Source organism: Fukomys damarensis, unplaced genomic scaffold, assembly GCF_012274545.1.
Source record: "Fukomys damarensis isolate Sample0158 unplaced genomic scaffold, DMR_v1.0_HiC HiC_scaffold_4, whole genome shotgun sequence".
NCBI lineage: Eukaryota > Metazoa > Chordata > Mammalia > Rodentia > Bathyergidae > Fukomys > Fukomys damarensis.
Window position 1 is genome coordinate 57,198,102 of NW_022900916.1, and position 19,901 is coordinate 57,218,002.

A 19,901-nucleotide genomic window follows, 5' to 3' on the forward strand; every position below is an offset into this window, starting at 1 on the left:
TTTCAGTTTTTGGCCTTTTAATGTGATGTTGGCTGTTGGTTTTTCATAGATAGCCTTTACCAAGTTGAAATAAAGATCATCTATGCCAATTTTCTGCAGGGTTTTTTTTTTTTAATCATGAATGGGTGTTGAGTTTTTGTCAAATGTGTTTTCTGCATCTATTGAGATGCTCATATGCTTTTTGTTCTTGACTCTGTTAATATAGTGTATTACATTTATTGATTTACAGATGTTGAACCATCCTTGCATTCCTGGGATAAATCCAACTTGGTCAGGGTGTATGATGTTCTTGAGATGATCCTCTGTATTCTGTTTGCCAGTATCTTATTGAGGATTTTTGTAGCTATGTTCATTAGGGAGATTGGCCTGTAGTTCTCTTTTTTTGGTTGGGTTTTTCCCTGGTTTTGGAATCAAAGTAACACTTGCTTCCAGGAATGAATTTGGAAGTATTGCTTCCTTTTCAATTTCTTTGAAAAGTTTAAAGAGTAGTGGCAGTAGTTCTTCTCTAAGTGTCTTGTAGAATTTAGCAGTGTAGCCATCAGGACCTGGGCTTTGTTGGTAAATTTTAATTACATTTTCAATTTCACTGATTTTAATTGTGGTGTTTAGATTTTTTTATCTTCTTCATTCAATTTTGGTAATTCACAAGTATCAAGAAGAAATCTGTCCATTTCTTCTGTGTTTTCCATTTTATTAGAGTAGAGGTTCTCAAAGTAGGTATTGATGATCCTCTGGAGTTTTGCTGGATCTATTGTGACTTCACCTTTTTAGTTCCTAATTGCATGGATCTGAGCCTTTTCTTTCCTTTTTTTGACAAGAGTGGCTAGAGTTTATTGATTTTATTTATTCTTTTGAAAAAAACAACTCTTTGATTCATTGATTTTTTTGTATCTTTCTCTTGGTTTCCATTGCATAGATTTCTGCTCTGATCTTTATAATTTCCTCCCTTGTATGAGCTTTTGGTTTTTCTTGCTTTCCTTTTTCTGGGAGCTTAAGATTCATCATTAGGTTTTTTATGTGAGCTCGCTCTCTTTTCCTAGTGTGGGCATTCACTGCTATGAATTTTCCACGTAGACCTGCTTTCATTGTGTCCCTTAGATTCTTGTATGTTGTACTGGCATTATCATTTATTTGTAAAAACAAACTAATTTCTTCTTTAATTTTCTCTGTGACCTATTGGTTGTTCAGGAGAATGCTGTTCAATTAGCATGTGTTTGTGAAGTTCTTATGATTTCTTATGCTAATGATCTCCAGCTTAATCACACTATGGCCTGATAATACACATGGTGATAATTTCAACTCCTTTGCATTTATTTAAAAATGTTCTATAAGGTAGTATATGGTCTATTTGGGAGAATGACCCATATGCAGGTGAAAAGAATGTATATTCTAATTTTGTGGGGTGGAACACTCTGTAGATGTCTATTGAGTCCATTTGTTTAAAAGCTTGATTCAGTTCTAGTATTTCATTGTTGATTTTTTGTCTGCATGATCTGTCTATTTGTGATAATGGGGTATTTAGGTCCCCCACTACAATTGTATTAGTGCTTATTTGATTTTTCATGTCCCTTAATATTTTTTATATAGTTGGGAACATTAATATTTGGTTCATATATATTTATGCTTGCATTCTCTTCCTCTTGGATTATTCCCTTTACAAGGATGTAGTGACCTTCTTTGTCTCTCTTCATTAGTTTTGGTTTGAAATTACTTTGTCTGTGAATAAGATAGCTATCCATACATTTTTCTAGTATCCTGTTACATGGAAAATTGTTTTCCATTCTTTTACTCTCTATGAGTTTCTTGTATACAACATATTGTTGGATTTTGCTTCTTAATCCATTCTGTCAGTCTATTTCTTTTGATTGGTGAATTGAGGACATTAACATTGATGGTTATAACTGATAAGTATTGACTTATCATTGTCATGGTATTGTCCTGTTGTTGGCTCTTTTTAATATTCCCCCTCTCCCTTTCATTTCTTGACTTGCCTAATTGATTTTCTCTGTTGGGCCTCATGCTGTTGTGACCTTCATTTTCTTTTTCTAGGATATTGTTTGGAATTGTATGGAGTGCTGGTTTGGTATTCATGATGTTTCTTAGGTGTTCTTTGTCTGGAAGTATCTTATTTCCCCATCAATTTTGAAAGATGGTTTTGCTGGATATAACAGTCTAGGTTGGAGGTTGTTTTCTTTTAGGGCTTTCTTTTAGGTTGTTTTCTTTCTAGGCTCTCCTTGACTTGAAGGTTTGTGTTGAAAAGTCTGCTGTGATTCTGATGGGCTTTCCTTTGCATGTGATTTGTTTCTTTTCTTTAACTACTTGCAGTGTTTTCTTCTGTTGTATTTCTGGGATCTTGATTATTGTATGTCTAGGAATAGATTTTTTTTTATAGTGGCTAGTTGGAGTCTTATATGCCTCACTTATATGTCAAATTCTTTTGCTCTGGGAAGTTTTCTGTCATTAATTCTGTGAACAGTTTTTTAAAGTCATATGCACTTTATCCTGCTACTTCAAGGATTTCTATCAGTCTTATATTATTCTTCTTTGCATCATCTAGGAGTTGTTGGGTCAATTTCTCATGATCCCTTACTGTTTTTAAGAGATCTCTCTTTTCATGGTCACTGATTGCAATCTTATATTCTATATTTGAAATTACGTCTTCACATTTGTTCATTCTGCTGTGAATGCTTTCTATAGAATTTTTAGTCTCATGGATATCTGTTTGTTTTTTTTGGTACCAGGGATCGAACTTGGTTGCAAAGCAGGTGGCGGCACCACTGAGCTAAATCACTGGCCCTCCTGGATATCTTCTTGAATCTGTTTCATGGATTCTATTTCTTTCCTGTGTTGGGTATACATAGTTTCCATTTCTTTCCTATGCTGAGCATTCATGGCCTCTATCACAGTCCTGACTCATCTATTTTTTTGTCTGTTTCTGTTCTCGAGTCTCTAATCATACCTCTCATTGTGTTCACCATCTCTGTAATTATCTGGGAAATATTTCTGTTTTGAATTTTTTTTAGAGCCTCTTTTGTTACTTCTTGTTCTATGAGTTCAAAGTGTCCTGATGGTTGATTGTCAGACTTTTTCTAACTCATTTCCCTTAGAATTTGCTGTTGGTGAACTGGAAGTCTGTATTTGTGCCTTGCTTAGAGTGTTTTCTCATTTTTATTTTTGTTGTTGGTGCTATCTTTGGTTTAATTCATGGGTTAGTACTTTTATCTTCCTGATATAACTGCTCTTTGAGTCTCTAATGACTCAGAGACATTCTCATTTTCATAGTATCAGGAAGGACAACTGATTAAATCAATCACAACCCTTTAGTCCAGTTGATACAATGAGCAACACAATAGCATCCAGCACAGCTTAAAAATTAACCATTTGTTGTAGTTATTAATCTATCACCTTTAACCATGTGAATTAAATAAAATCAAGGACCAGCCCAAAATATGTTTATAGTGAATGAACTCTTCAATATAGCAAATTTACCCTTCAGGATGGGCATGTAGAAAGAGTTGGGAGTAGAGGTATAGATAGGTAAAAGAATAGGAGAAGGTTTCAAGTGAAGCCATAGGACACAGGATGATCACACAAACTCTAGGAAACTGTTGAAGACAAGAAGGAAAGACAGAGTGCAAGAACAAAAATAAGAACAGAACAACTTAATGGTAATAGGGAAGCTATAAATTGTACTCATTTTCCTTTGAAACTAATGACAATTGAGCAAACGAAAAAGAGACAATAAAAGAAAAAGAAAGAAGAAATCCAAATTAGGGCAGGGACAGGAACAACAAGAGCGATAAGAATATTGTGGGGAATAAGAGATTGAGTGGGAAAAAGAAGAAAAAAAGGAAGAGTTTGAAGAATTGGAAAAAATAAAATTTAAAAAGTAAAAATTAAAAATTACAAATAAAAGGAAAAGAAAGAAAAAAATTTTGAGGGGCCTCTTTCAGGGTATATCTCTGCTGTCACAATAGACAATTTGGCCAGCAATGTTCAGAACTAAGTCAGTTAGTCTCAGCTAGTTGATGGCAGACCCCTGAGATTCAGGCTGAATTCTGGCTGCAAGGCCCAAGCTGAGCTCCCTGACTTCCTGCAAGGTTGAACTCTGCAAGGTTCTACTGCAGGTTCCCACTGCCCTTCCCCTGAAGATAGTCCAAGTTCTGGTGGAAGATGGTGATCATTTCAAATTACCAACTATGGAGGTCTGGTGTGCCTTTATTGCAGTTGTTTACTTCTGCTCTATCTTCTGGAGCTTGGTAAAATGGCCTTTATGACCACCTGTGCCTCTGCAGTGTGGATCCAGGTACTGGCACAACCAGGAGGCCCAAGAGCACAGGGTTGGGGGATGCTGCAGAGGTGCCCACATGGCTGGGTGTTCCTTACCCATCTGCTCTGATTAAGACCAGGGTGCTGGAGGATGGGGGAGCAGCTAGCTCCCAGTGCAGCTGAGGAGTCCTCACTGGTCTGCTCTGATGAATGCCCTGGGGACTGGTGGGTAGGGAAGTTGCTTAGCTCCACACATTGGCTGGGCAGTCCTCAATAGTCTGCTCTGATCAAGAAATTTAGATTTAAATACATACAATAAGATACACTTTAATAATAAGTATTTACATTCTAGAAAATTTGGAACACAGTAGATTTTTATTTAAAAGAGGTAGCTTTCTAGTTTAAATTATTTTTATGAGTTTTAAACTTTTAAGAAATTTCTTATAGCAATTAACATAGGAATTTTAAAACAGCAATAACTAGTTATAGTATTGTGATAGCAAAACTGATATGCTCATTATTGCAAAAATAACTTGACAAAAACCTTTTGGAAAGAAGGTAGCAATACTATAGAGATATTGAAATACTTGAGACTTTAACCCAACACTGTTTCTGAGAATATTTTTAGAAAGGAAATGAAAATATGTTATATGCATGAAGGCATTTTTTTTTTTTTGCAGTTGTTTGCTTGCTAAGGAAATGTTTAGTCTTCTTGGGTCACTCTACCACACACACACAATAGCATACACATTCAACTGTATACTCACTCACTCATGTAGCTCTAAATTGATGTCATCATCCTTTTTTTGTCGTGTTAAATATCTTTTTATTAGTCAATGTGCATATGTCATTTATTTGGTTTGTAATTTTGTGCCCCATAATTTATTTTTCTAAGTCTTGCTGAACTCTAGCAATCATCCTTGAGGACATTTTGGAAAACATTCCTAAGTCTTTTGGAGAAAAGCCAGGATGTTCAGCTCCAAGCAAATATAATGCTGTATTTGAGAAAAACAACCATGTGATTAAAGTGAGTTGTGGCCTAAGCTGCAAAAATATACCTGGATTCTGCACCCTGCACATCTGGCTTCTCTCCAAAACAGCAAAGTTTATCTGATGCTATTTGTTTCCTAGATTACATGGAGAAAATGTCTGTGTTAAAAGTTTCAGAGAGTTCCCTAATTGGGTTAACCTATCAATCTGGGACTTCTGCATAACACATTTTATTGAGTGCTCATACACTCTGAAGGCTGTAGAATTTGAACGGAATTTGTTGTTTCAGGGTGACGCTCAAAAAGGAGAACCTGGAGACAGAGGTCCTGGGGTATGTACACAACTGGAATGCTTTCTTGAGGAAGTGATCCTAGAATATTCTGAGTCTGTGGTTGACCATTGTGACCCCTGAAATATAAGTGAAAAATGATTTTTGTCTACCTGGCTCTTGATGACTTGGGCAGGCTATCACACATATGCAGATATGATCATAGAAGTGGAAATAATGATAAAAAATACTCTGCTCATCAGGAATAATGATGGGAGCAAGGGTGTTCAATCCAGTGGCATTCTCTGATACTTAATTGGACACGTATGAAAACATCAAACGAGAAGAGATTGATTTCTGTTTTTTTCATGATAAAGAATATGTTTGAATTCAGGAGCATAAGAATTAAGTTGTCTAAGCCTTGCTTTTGTGATTCCAATTCCTCAGGCAAAATAGCATTTGTCAATTCTAGTTGATTTCTTACTCCCAAAATTAGAATTAGCAGCGATTGCTTGAGAAAAAGGTATAATACATTTCTTATTTTGCATTTTCCTGGGCATTGAGGTAAGAGTAGCAAATAAAAGTGTACAGTGAATAAAAAGGAAGTCATGTTGTGTTGAGTCTTTTTCCTTGTTTCTTTGGATACTAACAGTGGAATCAGACCCAGAGATTTTTCAATACTATTCTCAATTAAGTTTGTGGAAGAATCTGCTAGAAATTTTGATTATGTCAATAGAATTTGTTCAGGATTATTTATTGGGAAAATATCTTGTAGATATGATCTGGATACTACTCATCTTTGTAAGTAAAAATGAAATTAAAACAAAACACACCAGACGTGGTGGCACACACCTGTAATCCCAGCACTCGGGAAGCTGAGGCAGGAGGATCACTGTGAGTTCAAGATGAGCTCGGGCTACATAGTGAGCTTCAGGTCAGTCTCAACCACATCGTGAGACCCTGTCTCAAAAACAAAACAAAAACAACCTCCCCCTCAAAACAAAGCAATCATATCTAAAACAAAACACATTTTAAAAAGCTTATGTTTCATAGGAGAGATAAGATATTCTAAATAACTGCAATTTGAAGCAGAATATTAAAATAATGTAAAAAGGATAGGTACAATGTACCGCATTGCAGGCACTGGGGGGAGACTGGCATTATGTAGGTAGATTTTACAGGGTATGCCCTGAAGAGATAGGGTCATGACAGGCAAGGAGGGAGCAGAAATGCAGAAAGCTAGGTATTGCAGATGGAGAGAATATCATGAGCCTCAGCTTGAGGGAAGACGCTGGGTTAAGAAATATAAAACAGGGTGATGTTGTCAGAAGGGGGCCTTGGGGCAGAGTGGATGCCCAATGCCAGCCTCAGGTCTGGCTTTTGCTAAATGATGGGAACCCCCTGAATGTTTAGATGAAGTTTGGTAAGTCTACTTGGAGACTGCTGTGGAAAAGGAAATCATGAGAGAATAAGGGCATGAAAGGAGAATTTAGAAGGTCTGTTGCTGTGGCTGGTGTGAGAGGCAACAAGGATACCAGCTATATCTGCTCTAGCTAGTATGAGAGCCTCTGTCCATACGTGCTTACGGGGTACTTGGCACATGACTAGTCTGAAAATAGTGTGTTGTAAGAATAAAATACGCATCAAACTTTGAAGATTAGTACACGTAAAATCATTGCATTAATAACTTTTCTATTGATTAAGCGTTAAAATAATAGTATTTTGAACCTATTGGGATAAATCAAATATGTTTTAAAATTAATCTCACCTGCATATTTTTGCCTTTTAAAATGTGGCTATTAGAGCATTTAGTATAAACGTGCCTTGCATTTATATTTTACATTACATAGAACAGCTCTGAGCTACAGTAATGACAAAATAAGAAGAAAACATGGTGAGAATCCATGAAAGGGCAGATGTGACAAACTGTAACTCATACAATCAACAAATATTCACTGAAAAGTTGCTATACGTTAGACACTCTTGCAGGTGCTAAGTACAAAAGATTAAGCGAGACAGTCTTTGTCTCAGGAAATACTCAGGGAGGGGAGACAAAAGATAATTTCATTCACTGGGGAGTGTTACAGAAATAGAACACAAAGCAGTGAAATGTTCTCAGAAGGAACAAGGAGTGGCCTGAAGGTGGCAGCATGCTTAGCAGGCTCAAGAAATGGAAAGAAGCCAGGTGAGACGGCAGGCACTTGTAGTCCCAGGTCCTCGAAAGAATGAGGAAGGAGAATTACTTGTGCCCGAAGATGGTATGGGTGACATAGCAAGAGCTTTGTAAGAAAGAGAAAGGCAAGATTACAAGAATTTGTTCGTGTACCTCGATGGGAGACAAGCCATAGACATAGGTAGGTACCAGAACAGATAGGGGCTGGTAGCCCAGAGTCAGAAGAGTGAATTGCAAGCCAGGTATAATGGGAAGCTTGGGAGAATTTTAAGTAGGCGAGATTATAGGGTTATAATGATAAGCAAAGGAGGGAGAAGACTAAGATGATTATGAAATTTAATGTTATGATTTGAAATGTGACTGTATCATTTCTACAAATAGGAAAGTCGGAAACAAACAGCAGAAACTGAGTACAATTTTGAATATTTAAAAACTAGTAATTAGGATGCCTTGAAGATATAAAAAGAGGGAGTGGAGGAGAGCTGGTACGGCAATCAAACAATAAGACTACCAGGGATTTCAGAGTGAAAATGGGAAAAATACTATTTAGAAAGTAAAATTTCTTTAGTTCTGTATAGCTGTATTGGTTTCTTTCAAAATATAGTCTGTGTGATTGTGTGTTGCAATGGGTAGAGAATGCCCAAAGATTCCTGAGATTAGAAATTCAGGCTCTTTTGGCACTATACACGTAAATGATCTTACAGTTTTTATTAGTGTGTGTTTGTGATACATAATTGTTACATTCATATTGGGAAATTGGTACATCTATGTAACTTATCTTGATAATTTTCAATCTCTTTAGACATGAATGTCTTAATAGAGAATCCTAAATTAATAGTTAATAGTGTAGCTTTTAATTTTAAGCACAATTCTAAAAGTTAAACAATTTGTTTGAATATATACTTTAAATTGGATTAAATTAATCATAACTCTGTAATCATAACTTTGACTAATTGTATTTTTATGTGCCTCAGCGATCACTTATTTGGAATGCTATTATTTCCTTCATGAAATTTTCTTTTGGGGGAAAAAGTCATTCATAGGACAAAACTTTTAAATTGTGCACAGCTGTAGTAATAGGTTGTCACCAGCTTGCTTTAAATATGTTATAATTATATTTTCATTCTTGAAAAAATATACTTGTAGGAAAAAGACATGGCATCTCATTTGGAAAAAACTTGATGTTGTTGAGAGTTGGTAATTTCCTAGTGCACTTGATATTCAGTCTTGTATTAGTGCAGGATACATGGGCAGAGGCACAATGGAGAAGGCTGTGTAGGACTCCTGGGAGTGACTCAGAAGGCAGCAGGCTTGCTGGCTCTTTTTTTTTTTTTTTTTTTCATGATATAGAAGACAGTAATTTAAAGGTCACTGTCATTAGGGTTGAGAGAAGAACCATTCATTTCCTTGATGTTGTATATTCTAGATTGAATTTGAAAGGACAAAAATGGGTACAGATATTAATGTATATTTTTAAGGCCATTAATCTCAGCTCATTTTCAGAGCCAGTTTCTCTAACAGTTTCTGTGAAACGTTCTCAACAGCAGAGGTTTATAGTTTAAAAGTCAACAGAGTTTAACAATTTTGAAACAACTGTTATGAGTGGTCACTTCCACAGTGACATTCAGGGTACATTCTCTTTTTCAGTTTGCAACTAAAAGGTAAAGAACTGTTTGAAAAAAATATTTGGAGCAGAGAATAGAATGCAATGGAGAGACAGTTTCTTTTTGTCTTAGTAAATGCACATTCCTCAAGTACAAAGAGTAGTAAAATTAAGGAGCTTTATCTGGTCTTACTTTATATGGGTATTTTTTAGTATATGTGCTAAATATAATAAAATATTTTAACATTTCATTTATTTTCTTTCTTAATTAGGGAATTCCTGGATACAAGGGTGACAAGGTAAGTTGGTCACAACTAATAGACCAGAATTTCAGAAAGAAAAACAAATATAATGTACTCATGTACTTAATAAATTTACTTCCCTTTACTTTTGCAAGTCCAGATTCCTACATTCCTGAGTATACTTTTAATTCTGTTAACATAAAATAGTGTGTAATAGAACTAAAGATACAGGTATATGTTATAAGGGACAGCGGGTTCCCTAAGATTTCTGAGATTACAGTGAAACCTCCTTCAGTTCTGCAAATATGAATTCTTTCAGTAGAGAACCCCACCATGCAGCACAGGTACTCAGATAAAAAAATTTCCTGTATATAATCAAATTTTGCAAAGTTGCAAGTAGGTTGCTTTATGGATGTTTGATTTTCTGTGAAAGACTAGATGCCAAACTCTTTCTCCAGGAAAGAGAGGATCTATCCTGGTTAAGCAATAAAGGGTCACTGATCTCTCTGAGTCAAGCATGGGAAAGAGCAGGCAAAGGAAGGAAACAAAAGATGTGGGTTTGTAGATGACTTTAGGATTATTTGCAAATTACAGATTAGGAAATCTGCTGGATGTGTGCTGCACACCTATAATCTCAGCACTTGGAAGGCCAAGGCAGAAAGATTGCCACAAGTTCAAGGCTAATCTGGAGTACATAATGACTTCAAAGCCAGCCTGAACAGTTATTTAGCAAAACTCTATCTCAACAAAACAAAACAAAACAACCCCAAAAAACAAAAATCAAAAGAACAAAAAAAAAAAAGTTAAATCAGTTTTCTTAAAAAGAAATTAACAAATTTGACTGGGGCTGAGGAACCTCTTGAATGCTCAGTGGAATACATCTATCCCGACGCTTCCCTGTCAGATTTGATGTCAGAGATGAGAACATGTGCCTAGCATCCAATTTATTGTACACCTGGCATAGCCCTCAGACTTGGACAAGAGCCTACATTTTTACATGTTCTTGCTCTGGTCTAGTCTGGCCTTCTCATTGCTCACAGAGCCAGAAGATTTCCAGGTGAGAAAATTGTGCCCCTTTTAAATCATATTTTGGGTAACCAAGACCTCAGAAGTCATGCAGAATGTCTTGAGCCTGGTTGGTGGAGGTACATATGCCTCTTTTCTATATCCTCCTTCTTCCAAGGCCTGAGAGGGAACCAAGTGGTGGTTCACATTGTGCTATTGGGCATCTTTGTACTCACAGCTACTCTTGCCTCAGAAGAAAATCCAGTGTGGACAGGGGGCTGCATGAACCACTGAGGAATCCCACAAATTTTTATCTCTTTTTTCCTTTTGAAGGTGTATTTGTCAAGAAAGGAAGCTAGAACAGTATTAGTTTATTAATTTGTTTTTATAACTTTCAACTAGATACATGGTAGTAGGGCTCCCTTTGCACTTTTTGCACTTGGAACCTGCACATTGTAGACATGAACCTGTATACAGGCCAGGAAATATATCCCAAGCACCAGAAATATCAGGCCCCAAACGGGAGGAGCATAAAAAAATCCCAGGATTCTCTTTTGCCATCTGTCGTACTTGTATTCAAGAGCTCGGTGCTGCTTTCTTCATTCATGTAGAGCTGCATTAATATGGGGTTGTCTAATTTACAGGGTAGTTGGAAAATTAAATTGAATAAGTATGATAATGTACTGTAAACTGATTGTCTATAAATGTAAATTTCTATCATTAAGAGATAAAGAACAAATACTAATATGAGAAATTTAGAAATTTTTATGATTACAAAATTATATGCAGTTGAACATTATGGATGCTTCTTTCCATCTTGATTTTAAAAAATAAGCTAGTAATTAACAACAGAAAGCATATATATATATATATATATTTGATAAGTTTCATTTAATTTTCTGAAAAATTGAAGATTTACTGGAAGAATTTTACTGGAAGAATTCTCACTTGGAAAATATAAGCTGTCAGGGCAAAGTGACTCCAAGTGTTCAACATTCAAACCAGAATGTCACCAGGAGGAGCAGCACCAGAAGTCTGAGTCTGGGAACAGAGCTAATTTGTTCGTAGCTTTCTGAAGCATTTGCTTTCTAGAACTATGTAACTGTGCCATTCCACAGGGATTAATGAGCCACCAAAAAAAGAAAATGCCTTTGTTGAGACAAACAACAAGAATACAATATTTTCATTGATAAAATACAGTATTTTCATTGATAGAAATCTGCCCCTAAAACAAATGCTGTTCTTCAGGACCCTGGAGCTAACAAATCTGTCTGGGCAAATGGGATGAGAATTTTGAGCCAAAAGAATTTTGAGTGTATTTATGGTACTTTTCTGTTTTATATTTTGGTGGTTGACTCATTTCGTTCCCATCTGACATTAGTAAATTAATTGCTTTGTAATTGAGTCTTCAAGAGTGGTTTTCATTAGCATTCAAAAATAAATGCTCAACTTGTTCTAAGTGAAAACTCAGATTTCCCTGGGGGGCGGACAGTGGAGGGGGGATTGTTTTTGAACAGAGACATAGCTAGTTCTAAGAATTGAAACACTCTCCTTCCTGCTCTGGATGTGAGCAAGAGTTTTGTTATTCCCTAGGGAAAAGTGTCAGGTCAATGGAAAATAACTTACATCTTGGATGGTGTGCCTGGTTTGGTTATTGGTTACTAATCACATGAACTTGGAGGTCTAATCAGTTCGACTTTATGGTCATGGGCAAATAATGTAATGTTATCTCTCTGAGCTTCATATTCCATATACAGAGTATATATGCAATATATACAGTATATGTATATATATAAGCAAGGTTGTTGTGGAGATTAGTGATCTTCTAATCAAGTAAAAGCTCTGGCATGTACTTTGCATCCATAATTGGTGATTACAATTGTTGTTTTCTTTCTTAGAACAGTGCTATTCAAAGTATAATTTGCATGCTGGATGTCAACTATTTTCATCGAGATAATCTTGTACCAGAATATACATCCACTTTGTTACTAAATAACAAAGTTATATTCAACGTTAAATCCACCTAACATTTATTTTCATAGCACAACTTCCTCGATGAAGGAAGCAATGCATTGAATTACATTGTAGTGCAATTGCTTTGTGTCATTACATAGTATCACACTGAGTAATATGTTCTAGAGAAGCATATAGACAGTAAAACAACAGCAGAAGCAGAAATTACCAGTGAAGGGCTGGGGTTTCAGTTCAGTGGTGCCTCTGCCTGCCTCACAAGCACGAGGTCCCAAGTTTGATCCCTGATCCCCGGTACAAAAAGAAAACAGAAATTGCAAGTGAAGGCCCTGGACTAGGAGCTGTTGGCTAGTGTTTACATGTAAGCAAATCATTTAACCTCTCTAGTGCAGTTTCCTTCATTAACAATAAGAATTATTTGAGGTTCAGAATAAATTTATGTAATGGAAATATTTTGAAAATGCTAAAATGTTTTATAAACAAGAGATGATGTGATTGTAAGACTTTAGTCATTTTTGCCATTGGCTATTTTTATTTCTTATCACTAGAAGTCTTAAAAGCCTGATATAATGGATGAGTATTTAGAGATCTCAATACTCATTCTGCTTTAGCAAATTATTAAAACTATTAATCTATTTTAAAAGGTTAATGGACAAATTTGTATAATTTATCATGTATAGCATGCTGTTTTAAAATATGTATGCATTGTGAGATAGTTAAATTAACATACTTTATCTCACATAGTTAACATTTTTTGGTGGTGAGAATACTTAAAATCTTTTTTAATGCTTTTCAAGAATACTAATCTTGTCATTAAGTATAGTCATTAATACTAATCTTGTCATTAAGATGTTGTACAATTGGTGTCTTGAACTTACTGCTTCTAACTTAAATTTTGTATCCTTTAAGTAGATCTCCCCAAACTCTGTCTGTTATTCATAATAACCACTATTCCACTCTGCTTCTATAAGCTCAAATTTTTGAGTTTCCACATAAAAATGAAATTATGGAGTATTTGTTGGCATTTGGCTTATTTCATTAAACGTGTTTGCCAAGTTCATCTGTATTGTCACATGGTAAGGTTTTCTTTATACAGATTAATATTCCATAATGTACACATTAACTTTTTTGAATCACACATTATGAATGTTTAAAATTGAGTCGATAATATCGATTTCCAACAGGTGATAGTCAAAAAATGTCTGTAACATATCACTAATAAGCTCTGAAGCATAATTGTAGTGTTAGTTTTTAGTGATAACCTAGGGAGAAGCTACCTTAGTACAGCGTGATAATGGAGAGTGTGCTCACCTCTCACAGTGGCCTTCTCACCCATGACAGCACCTTCCTGAGCCATGACACCCTGGTCTCAGAAACTCCCACAGTTATCCGGGGAGCGTAGTGTTGGAGAAAATTTAGGGACTCTGAGTTACAGCAGGGATGAGTTTAGATCTTGATCCTTCCCCTCATTAGCTGTATGATCAAGAGAAGTCATCACAGTGAGTTTTAATTTTCTCAACTGACTTCATTGGGTCCCGATGTGGATTCAATTAGATCACATATGCAAAAACACCATCATATGTGGCAGATGTTCAGTTTTCCTTCTAATTTCACCCAGCTCTTGAGAATGTCAAACCTCATTAGGTGGCATCCTGGACTCAATCTTGTCAAATGAAGGATGAGTCAGGAACAAAACTTCAGCATTCAGTGCCTGTCCATCTACGGTACTGAGCATGAAATCCTGCAATGTGCTTGTGTCGTAAGATTCTGTTGGGAATCTTAATGCGGAATAACTAGAAATGTCCCCTTATTTAGTTTGTTTTGTTTTTATTTTTTAGGGTGAACAAGGAGAATGTGGTAAACCAGGAATAAAAGGCGACAAAGTAAGGCATGAAAATGATTGTTAAACACTAACAGTTGTGCTTCCCTTCGGGACTGAGTTTTCTTACAAGGCAGTTCCTCAGTTGAACTAAGTAGCTCTTGTTTCTAGAGCTGCAGAATTATGGCTCAATTTTCACATCTGTAAAACAAGAAGAAAAACAGATACCTAATATAGATTGCGGGTCCCGCAGATGCCTTTCTTATAGACCATAACCTTAAGGCCAGATCTAGTGAACCTTATGGTGAAAAGAATAACTTAACTAATATGGTCATTTTAAACTCCAACTGGGTCCTAATAGAATTGCTTGCTAGATCTAAACACTGAAATCAGGCATTTTTCAAAGAAAACCTAAAAACTCTGTGAGTTAGTGAAATAGGAATATTGTTGCAGAACTAGACATAGGGAAGAGCTTAAAATTTTGAAAATGTGGCTAGACACAAACAATGGATAGGTCTTTATCTTTAGTTAAAATATAAATACGGAAATCTGATGCATTGGTGCGTGCCTATAATTTCAGCACTGAAGGAAGCTGAGACAGGAGGATCACAAGATCCCATCCTAACTGGGCAAGTTAGTGAGGCTTTGTGACAAAATAAAAGATAAAAAAGACTGGAAATGTTTTGATCCCCAGTACTGAAATATATGAATAGAGACAGATAGAAAGCTTACATTCGAGAAAATATTCAGCAAGTTAGAGTTCTGTAATAGACCAAAAATATAGAGTACATCTTAAAACATAATGATAAGAGGTCCAAAGAAGTACAGACTAAACATCAATAGTTTTCATCATCGTTAAGAGCTATTAATGGCAGGCCACCAAGATACTAAACTTTATAAATAGCTTTATTATAATTATGAGAGGAAGCCAAGGAGAGAAAATGAGGTGGAAGATTAAAAGATGATAAGATAATGACATGGCCTATGGAACTAAGCATTTTAAATACCTTGAGACTTTCTGGAAGTTTTTAACTGCTGTAGAGCTAAAGATAAGGTAGATCTGTCAAATGTGGGCTTGGTAATTATCACTGGGTAGAAGAGACTGTGATTAATGGGTGCTTCCTAGAGGATGATGGGAGATGGGCGATGGGCATGAGAACTTGGAAATGCAGAAGCAAGGCTATGGGCCAGAAATGAAATGCAAATAATTCCTGGGAAAATGTGAAATAAAAAAGTTGACAAAAATGTATCTCCTTAATCAAGATGCCAGATATTATTAAATGTCTCATTATTTTCTGTGCCAAAAAAGAAAATACTGCAATCACAAATATAAGGTGATTAATTTAAGACATATCTGAATGTCAGAGATATAAAAAATACAAAAAATCTGTCATAGCATCAATAAAATATAGTATCCTCGATATGAGGAGGTCATACAAAATCATAAGAACAATACATACAGAGTATGAAGAGACATAGCAGAGGAAAATATCAATGACAAATACATCAGAAAAAAATATTCGAACATACTAGCAATCAGATGACTGAAATGAAGGCAGTAAAATACTACTTCACATATCAAATTAGCAGGCACTGAAGTAGTATTTAATCCTCAGTCTTGATGGGGATTTGTTAAGCTGGAGATGTAGTCTTTTCTACTCAGGTAAGACATACTCAGAGGACTGATGACAAACTTTGTGAAGGAAGTTTCTCTCCATTTATGGCATGAGAAGCAAAGTAGACTGACAGAGAACTACAAATGTGCTTGTAATCTCTGCCTTAGTCATCTTCCAGGAAGTTGTCCTCAGAAATTGGACAAAGGCTCATACATAAAAGATATTCATTACAATACTAACTAAAATAAAAATCACCAGATATACTTTAATATTAAAAACTAGGGAAGTGAAAAAATTATGACAGGTGCCTATTCTTGGAAAGTATGAAAAAAAGAGAAATTGGACTACATTATTCTCCCATAAAGTGAATTATGGAACATAATGAAAAATTTTTTATTAGAAAAGTCTTGAGTTTAAACAGTGTTTTGCCAAGTTTCATGTCTTGAGGATGAGCAAAATAATGATCTATAGGTACCATGGAAACTCACTGAATTGCTTTTTTTTTTTTTTGGCAGCAGAACCACTGGACTAAATCCCTGGTCCCTGAATTGTTAGTTTAGTGACGTTGCCTTATGGAAGGAAACAATATTTTGCCAAATTCATAGTCTTCTAGGATTATTTTATGAAGCAACTCCTTTACTCTGGTTGCAATATTAATATATAAAGGCTCCAAATGACATGTAAAATTGGATTTTCATTGAGTTTATTAAAGCAAAATTTTAACTTTGAAATCTCTTGTTAATCAGGATAATTTCAATTTGTTGGCTTTGATGTTTGGGTAACAAGAAAGACTGACCATTACCCATGATGCATTTCCTTTTCTCCCTCCTACACTCCCTGTAGTTAGAGATGGATGTTACTGAGGGAGACTTACCACCACTTTTATTTATTCGATAGGGAGCAACAGGGCCATCTGGACCAAAGGGACCCAGAGGACTTCAGGTAAGGAAGCTAAGATTGAATCTAAGCTTGGATTAGAATCACCTGGAAAACTTTTTAAAAATCCCTATGCCTGCTTATATCCTCTACCAATTAAATCAGAATGTCTAGAAATTGGGGCCAGGTGCCATTACTCTGTAAGGTTCTCAGATGATTCCAATGTGCAGGATGGTTTGGAAGCTATGTACACAATGTTTTGATTAACCTGCACTCCCTGAAGATGGTTATCAGCAGGCAAACCAATTTAGAAAGTAGCTAAGGGGATAAAATATTAGTCTAGGTAGATGGAGAAAGTTACAATAGTTAAGAGTAAGGTGTAATTATTTTGCATTGCCATCTGTAATATAATTAGAAGAGTTGTATATTTTATCTAAGTTAGAATATTTAGACTATATATATGTATATATATGTGTGTGTGTATATATATATATATATATGCTCTCTCTCTCTCTATATATATATATATACATATATATATGCTCTATAATATGGAACAGTTCTTTAAGGCAGTTATTGAAGTTAAATATATACCATAGATTTCAGAAAGTAATTGGTATATGTGCAGCTGAAATGAGAACAAGATTTCAGAAAATGATCTGGATCACTGTTTTCCAGGCATGGGCCTTCTTTTTTCTAAAGTTACAATGATTTTGTATGCGTGGAAAGAGTGACTATTAGCATTTCAAGAATCTGCTGAAAACTTTACTCATACTTTTCCTAGACAGCATTTAATTAACATCAGCCTTTGTGTTTTGGCTTGGAATTGTCAGAGTGAGTCCCTAAATCTGTCTGTGACCCGGCCATTGGAAGCCGTAACTTTCAGTTATACGCCTGACACATTATTTAAAAGGTGAAATCTTTTAAAAAGGAGCTCAATCCAGAGATAAGGTTGGAAAACCTTAGAAAACAAACACCTCATTGATAAAATGTTTGCTATCAGCATAAGTGCTATTTTGTTTTATTTTTTAAAATTAATTTTATTGGTTCATTTTAGATATACAGAATGATAATATTCATCATAGGGAATTTATACCCATGCACGCTGTATCTTGATTCTTTTTTTTCCCCCCATTTCTCTTCCCCTCCTTATTTACAACGTCTTTGTTTCCTTCTATTTTTTCCCCTTTTTCCCTCCTCCCTCCCTGGTTTCTCTTCAAATTTGAACATTTTCTTATTTCCCAATATCTATTATACATTTTGGTTCTTATTTATACTTTTGATTTCTTACACCAGAGAAACCATGTGACATCTGAACATATGTGTCTGGTTTATTTCATGTAAGGCTATGGTTTCAAGGTGTATCCATTTACCTAGAAAATGTCTCAAGTTTATCTTTATAGCAGAGAAGTACTGCATTGTATAAAATAATCACATCTTTATCCATTCATCCATTGATGGGCATTTGGGCTGTTTTCAAGATTTAGCTATTACAAACTTTCCTGCTGAAAACATGAGGGTGCATATACTGCTGTGGTGTCATGCTTTTAATTCTTTCAGGAAGATACCAAGAAGGGAAATAGTTGGGTCAAGTGCTACCTCTAGTTTTAGTTTTTTGAGGAATCTCCTCACTAATTTCCACAGTGGTTGCACCAATCTACACTCCCACCAAGAGTGGAAGGGTTCCTTCTTTCCAACAGTCCTCACAGTACTTAAGAATCAATCTAATTAATTAAGGAAGTAAAACACCTTAACACTAAAAACTACAGTACTCTGAAAAGGGCAGTGGAAGAAGATATCAGAAAATGGAATGATATCCCTTGTTCTTGCATAAAAAAAAAAAACAGTATAGTGTAAATGTCCATACTTCCAAAATTGCTATACAGACTGAATGCAATCCTGATGAAAATACTAATAGCATATCTCACAGAATTAGAGAAAACAATCCTAAAATTCATTTGGAATCAGAAAACATCTAGAATAGCAAAAGCATTCTGAACAATAAAGGTAAAGCAGGGGGCATCACTATCCCTGACTTGAAATGATACTTCAAAGCTACTGTGATAAAAACAGCATGGTACTGGCAAACAAAGAAATAAACAAGCAAACTAAAAACAAGCAACCAGCCAACCAACAACAAAAATAAAATAGACCAGACGATCAATAGAATAGACTAGGAAATGCAGAAACAACTCCAAACACAGTCAATTAATTAATTAATTAATTAATTTTGGTACTGGGGATCGAACTCGGGTCTTTGTGTTTGTCAGGCAGGTGCTGGAACCACTGAGCTAAATCCCTGGCCCACAGTCAACTTATTTTTGACAAAGGGCCCAAACACCTTCATTAGAAGAAAGATGGCCTCTTTAATAAATGGTGCTGCTATGCAAAAACAACTCCAGACAACCCAGCCACCTCATCTTTGACAAAGGCCAAATACCCTCACTGGAGGAAAGGTACCCTCTTCAATAAATGGTGCTGGAAAAATTGGGTTTCAAATTGCCAAAGATTAAAACTAGATCTGTCACCATGCATTAAAATTGAAATGGATCAAAGATCTAAATATTAAAGCAGAAACGTTAAACCAGCTGAAAAAGAGATTAGGTAGAACTCTTGAAGACATTGGTGTAGAAAAAGATTTCATGAACAAAACCATTTGCACGTGAACTAGCATAAAGAATCAACAACTGGTATCTCATCTTATTTAAAAGCTTCTGCACAACAAAAGAAACCACCAACAGAGTGAAAAGACAACCCAGAATGTGGGAAAAATATTTATCAACTGTTCCTCAGACAAAGCTCTACTATCTAGAATATATAAAGAACTTAGAAAAATTAGACCTCCCAAATTTAAAGACCTACTCCAAAAGTGGGCATCTGAAATGAACAGACATTTCTCAGACAAAGAAGTAGAAACAGCAAATAAATACATTGAAATAATGTTCAACATCACTGGTCATTCAAGAGATGCAAATGAAAACAATGCTGAGATCCATCTGACGCCACAAAGAATGGCTACTCTCAAGAAATCAACCAATAACCAAAGCTGGCAGGGTTGTGGGGAAAAAG

The 19,901-nt window shown here is 35.6% G+C and overlaps 1 protein-coding gene across 2 annotated transcripts in view; it reads left to right on the forward strand.

The window, feature by feature from the left end:
- Col28a1 (collagen type XXVIII alpha 1 chain) overlaps positions 1-19,901 on the forward strand; it is a 197,379-nt gene that overhangs the window by 42,173 nt on the left and 135,305 nt on the right. For both annotated transcript variants that reach the window (XM_033758283.1, XM_033758285.1), the window contains exons 7-10: positions 5,549-5,590; positions 9,576-9,602; positions 14,360-14,404; positions 16,854-16,898. In XM_033758283.1, the coding sequence (XP_033614174.1) occupies positions 5,549-5,590; positions 9,576-9,602; positions 14,360-14,404; positions 16,854-16,898 (159 nt within the window). The remainder of the gene's footprint in view (positions 1-5,548; positions 5,591-9,575; positions 9,603-14,359; positions 14,405-16,853; positions 16,899-19,901) is intronic.